The sequence below is a fragment of the Penaeus vannamei genome, chromosome 9 (assembly GCF_042767895.1).
Source record: "Penaeus vannamei isolate JL-2024 chromosome 9, ASM4276789v1, whole genome shotgun sequence".
NCBI classification, from domain to species: domain Eukaryota; kingdom Metazoa; phylum Arthropoda; class Malacostraca; order Decapoda; family Penaeidae; genus Penaeus; species Penaeus vannamei.
Genome location: NC_091557.1, coordinates 40,865,898 through 40,870,897, shown reverse-complemented (window position 1 = coordinate 40,870,897; position 5,000 = coordinate 40,865,898). Strand labels below are relative to the sequence as shown.

Genomic DNA, 5,000 nt, shown 5'->3' with positions numbered 1-5,000 from the left:
TCGAGCGCGGCCACACCAACGCCAAGATCACCGTGCTCTCCGCGGGGCGACACGGCGGCGCCCCAGACTGCTACGAGGAGTGCGAGCTGGACGGGAGTTACTCGGAGTTCGTGGAGACCCAGTGGGCCAAGGGCAGCGTCAGCGAGGTGGAGCCCATCAGCGACAGCATCCACGGCAGCGAGAGGGAAGTCAGCCACGACATCGGAAGCGACACGGAAAGCGTCGTCGTCAGCGCCCCCTTGCATGGGCCGACGACGGTCAGGTGCGTGTGCGTCTGCAACAAGAAGGGCTGTGAGTATGTCAACAAGCCGTACGATTTACACAGCATACGAGAGTCGCCCGCGGGCAAGATGTCTCGTCGGTACCGCCTCGTCACCTGGCTGAGGTCCTTCATCCCGCCGACGGCTCAGAGCCCGACGATAGACACGGTGGACGTCGGCTCGAGGGTGTACCCCGAGAAGAAGTCCAAGATCGTGCGGCTGTTCAGAAGTCGGAGATTTCGGAAGAGCGGAGTGAGGGCGCCCGAGGGCGAGGTCGCGCCTAACACGGTGGAGGGCCTCGGCAAGTCCCTCACGAGCCTCAACGTGGTGAAGAAGCCCGTCTTCCCCGGCGAGATGAAGAGACTCAGGGCGTGCGACGTCTCCATCCCGAGGTCCATCGGGGTCATGATCGGGGTCACGCTCATCCTCCTGGGCGTGACCTATGACCACGGGGTAAAGCACGGCGTCGACAACCTCCTGCAGGAGTGTTGGTCGTGGCTCAGGACTAGTTACATGAACTTTGGGGACGAATTTGTCTCCTATAATAGCTTATTCTTTAGAATAACTAACTCAGAGGTTTTAGGAGAACCGTATCCACGGTACGGACTCAATGGCACTAAAAAAGAGAGTTCCAATATCACAAAATTCCAAGAAGCCATCAATAAGGTGGACCCCAAGTTCTTGTTCATCTTAGAGGGTTTAAGATTATCCGTCCAGTTATTCTTCTTCAGTATAAACGACAAAGCCGAGTTAAGCAGCAAGGAAGTGGTCGTCCACGAAAAAGGTCCGCTCTTCTTCCGGATATCCTTCAAGAGAACGGCGGGGCTGCAGGTGGACTACGTGCCCGAGAGGTCCTCCATGACGCTCTCGACGCCTTTCCACGTGTATGACCTCATGAAGATGATAATCACTAGCAATGGTCTTCCATACTTCGGCATGCACATGAACGACTTCCACAAGACGAACCCGTCTGCGCTGCTGACGATGATCATCAACAACCTCAAGAAGTTCAACGTCGACACCACCTTCCTGTCGAGCATCCAGGCCCAGATCTCCAAGGGCAGGGTCAAGCGGTCGCCAGAGGAACCCGACGCGCCAGACGCCACCACGGCCACGCCCACCACAGCGCGGGATCCAGAGACGACCGAGAAGGCGAGCACGCACAACACCTCGATTCCCTTCACGCTGGACATGCCCACGCCGTCGAAGCTGAGGCGCAGGGGCACGGAAGGGCCCAGCACCTCCGGCAGCAGCGTTGCCATGATCACGACGCCGAGGGCCAGCCGGCTCAGGAGGTCCACCGCGGAGCCCAACCAGAGCAAAAGCGCCTGGAGGTCCATTGCAGAGATCTCGAGCAAGATATTCCTGCCGCTTCCTCTGGACACGAAGAAGACGGTGTTGCTGCCCGTGCCCTTCATCGAGAAGAACCTGACGCTCCGCTACCGCCACTCCGTCGACATGCTGGGGCTGCCGGGGTACCAGTTCGTGCTGGGCAACGCCATCGGCAGCGGGGGGGACTCGTCCTCGCGCTCCGAGCTGTACCCCTCCCTCAGCTACTCGAGGGTCAAGGACGGAGAGCGGACGGAGTCTCCCTCAAACACGCACCTCCCGCGACACAGGAACAATGACAGAAGAAAGCACCTCCACAGACACTCCAAGCACCAGAACTTCCTCGACAATGACATGTTCAGGAACAGCTACAATGAGGTTCTGGGCGTCGTGGACCTCGAGCCGCTCCTCCTCGAGACCATCGGGAGGCTGCTGCTCATCGGGCGCTACGTGGAGCGCTACCCCTTCTGGCTGTCGGCGCCCCACTTCCTGTCCCTGACGGACCACATCGGCAGCGCCAACGGCACGGCGTCCGACAAGGGCACCAAGGTGAAGGTACTACCGCAGACCAGCTCGCAGCTCAGCCCCACCAACTCCAACCTCCTGCTGGGGGTGAACGGCATCTCCGCCAACGAGTCGCTGCACGGCTCGTTCATCTACTACCACCCCATCCTGGGCGTTCCCATCAATGCCTCTCTCGCCGTCCAACTAGGTATCCGCCCACCGGAGGGGATGCTGCACGCCCACAAGCTGGTCCCCGTCATGTGGGCGAGAATACAGGTCGAGGAGATTCCCCTGAGCCTCTGGTACATCCTGTGGGCGGCGTGCCACCTGCGGGAAACCATCATGGCCTGCTTCATCATCACGGGCCTCCTCGTCATCAGCTGCTCCCTCACCTGCGGCAAGAAGAAGCGGGGAGAGGACGAGGAAAAGCCTCTGGAAGAACGTCCAAACAGTGCCTAGATGTGCTCGCGGGGACGCCGGACGCCTCAGGACCCGACAGACAGACGAGGAGACTGAAGTGAAAAAAGTGTATATCTGTATCATAAAAGATTTTAATCCTATTTTGGATAACGATGGAGAACGTGAGCCTCATCCTCGCCCTCCTACTCGAATAAGGATGTGTCGAGGGCGAGACAAGGGGCGTGTACCATGGTATATTAAAGTCTTCCTGGAGATTTAATAGATAAATAAATAAAATAAAAGTGTTAATATCGGACACCATTTCTTTTATTTATTATAATTCAACAACACGAGTGTCACGCACAGAGACGCTCATCCAGGCTTTGGGAAAGAAAGAAAGAAAGAAAGAAAACGAGAAAAGAAAATCCAAAAAAAAGAATGATAGACTAAAAATAAGAGTCTCACGTTATAAAACAGAAAACGAGATAAAACGATGACGTCACATGCATATCAAGACATCTCCCGGCCACTTAGAGACATCTCCATTGTCTCTCCTTATCCCGACGTCGACGCAACAGGAGTTAGAGACCAGGACATCTGCTCCTTGAACATGGTGAGTGAGCGTGAATGCGAGTGTGTGTGTGTGCGCGAGTATGAGTGTTTGTGAGTGTGCGAGTGCGTGTGTGTGAGTGTGCGAGTGTGAGTGTGCGTGTGCGAGAGTGTGTGTGAGTGTGCGAGTGTGTGTGTGTGTGAATACGAGTGTATGCTAGTACGAGTGCGTGTGTGTGAGTGTGCGAGTGTGTGTGAGTGTGCGAGTGTGTGTGTGTGTATGCGTGTGCGAAGTGTGCGAGTGTGTGTGTATGTGTGTGTGTGTGAGTGTGTGTGTGTAAGTGTGTGTGTCGGTGTCCATGCCGATAAAATGTTATGTGGGATTACTATTCCATTGTTTGTCTTTTCTTTTAGATGTAAGTAGGTATTCCTTTGTGTGTTAAGAAAGGTCGTACTATTCTTTGCAGTTGGGGGTCTTTGACTTCACCGAAGTAAATGCAGTATTATTATATTCACCTCTTCTTTCTTTCTCTCTCTCTCTCCCTCTGTCTCTCTCTCTCTCTCTCTCTCTCTCTCTCTCTCTCTCTCTCTATCTCTCTCTCTCTCTCTCTCTCTCTCTCTCTCTCTCTCTATCTCTCTCTCTCTCTATCTATCCTCTCTCTCTCTCCTCTCGCTTTCCCTCTTTTCTCTCCCTCTCCTCTTTTCTTCTCTCTTTCTCTCTCTCCCTTTTTCTCTTTCTTTCCTCCCTCTCCTCTCCCTCTCCCTTTTCCTCATTTTCTCTCCATCTCCCTTTTCCTCTTTCTCCCCCTCTCCCCTTTCCTCTCTTTCTCACCCTCTCCCTTTTCATCTCTTTCCCTTTTCCTCTCCCTCTCCTCTCTTTTCGCCCCAAAACACACACAGAGGTGCTTCTTTGCCAATCGCTAATCCCCAATCAACACCTCAAGAGGCTAACGTGACGAGAACTAAGAAATCCGAGCTCTGAACACGCGCTCTTGGCTAACGAGCAAACAAGCAAAGGAAAGAAACAAACAAACACACAAACAACAAAAGCCATTCTCCTTATTTATGTCCCGGCTCGAGAAAACAAACACGGGAGAGGGGGGGGGGTGGACGTCCGAGCACCCTCACCAACCCCCTCCCCCAACCCCCAACCCCCTCACCAACTCCCATCCAACCCCCATCCAACCCCTCCATCCCACCCCCATCCAACCCCCCCACCTCACCCCCGCGCCCAACCCCCACCTCCCCCAACCCCCCCCTCCTCATCCGTATTTCGACTCGTCATTCTGCTTCTTACTTGCTAATTCGTAGCTCATTCGGAGGGCGGATCGTGCCCGAGGCGGACGCGTGGGGGATCAACGTGGCCCAGTGTCTTTTGATGCCTTTATGTCCCGGTTCTGATGGATCGCATGTGTGCGGTTGTGAAGGGTTCAATAACGTGACAAGAAAATAAATAAATAAATAAATAATGAATAAAGAGAGAGAGAGAGGGAGGGAGGGAGGGAGGGAAGGAGGGAGAGGGGGAGAGGGGGAGAGGCCCAGTGTCGTTGGATGCCTTTATGTCCCGGTTCTGATGGATCGCATGTGTGCGGTTGTGAAGGGTTCAATAACGTGACAAAAAAATAAAAAAATAAAAAAAATGAATAAAGAGAGAGAGAGAGGGAGGGAAGGAGGGAGAGGGGGAGAGGCCCAGTGTCGTTGGATGCCTTTATGTCCCGGTTCTGATGGATCGCATGTGTGCGGTTGTGAAGGGTTCAATAACGTGACAAAAAAAAATAAAAAAATGAATAAAAAATAAATAAAGAGAGAGAGAGAGGGAGGGAGGGAGGGAAGGAGGGAGAGGGGGAGAGGGGGAGAGGCCCAGTGTCTTTGGATGCCTTTATGTCCCGGTTCTGATGGATCGCATGTGTGCGGTTGTGACGGGTTCAATAACGTGACAAAAATAAAAAATAAATTAAA

At 53.8% G+C, this 5,000-nt stretch overlaps 1 protein-coding gene across 1 annotated transcript in view; it reads left to right on the top strand.

Annotated features, from left to right (window-relative positions):
* Positions 1-2,931, top strand: part of LOC113807941 (uncharacterized) — a 4,704-nt gene extending 1,773 nt beyond the window's left edge. Inside the window, exon 1 of the mRNA XM_027359267.2 lies at positions 1-2,931. This exon is cut by the window's left edge and continues 1,773 nt beyond it. Within this exon, the coding sequence (XP_027215068.2) occupies positions 1-2,552 (2,552 nt within the window). The 3' untranslated portion in view covers positions 2,553-2,931.
* Positions 2,932-5,000: the final 2,069 nt, after the last annotated feature.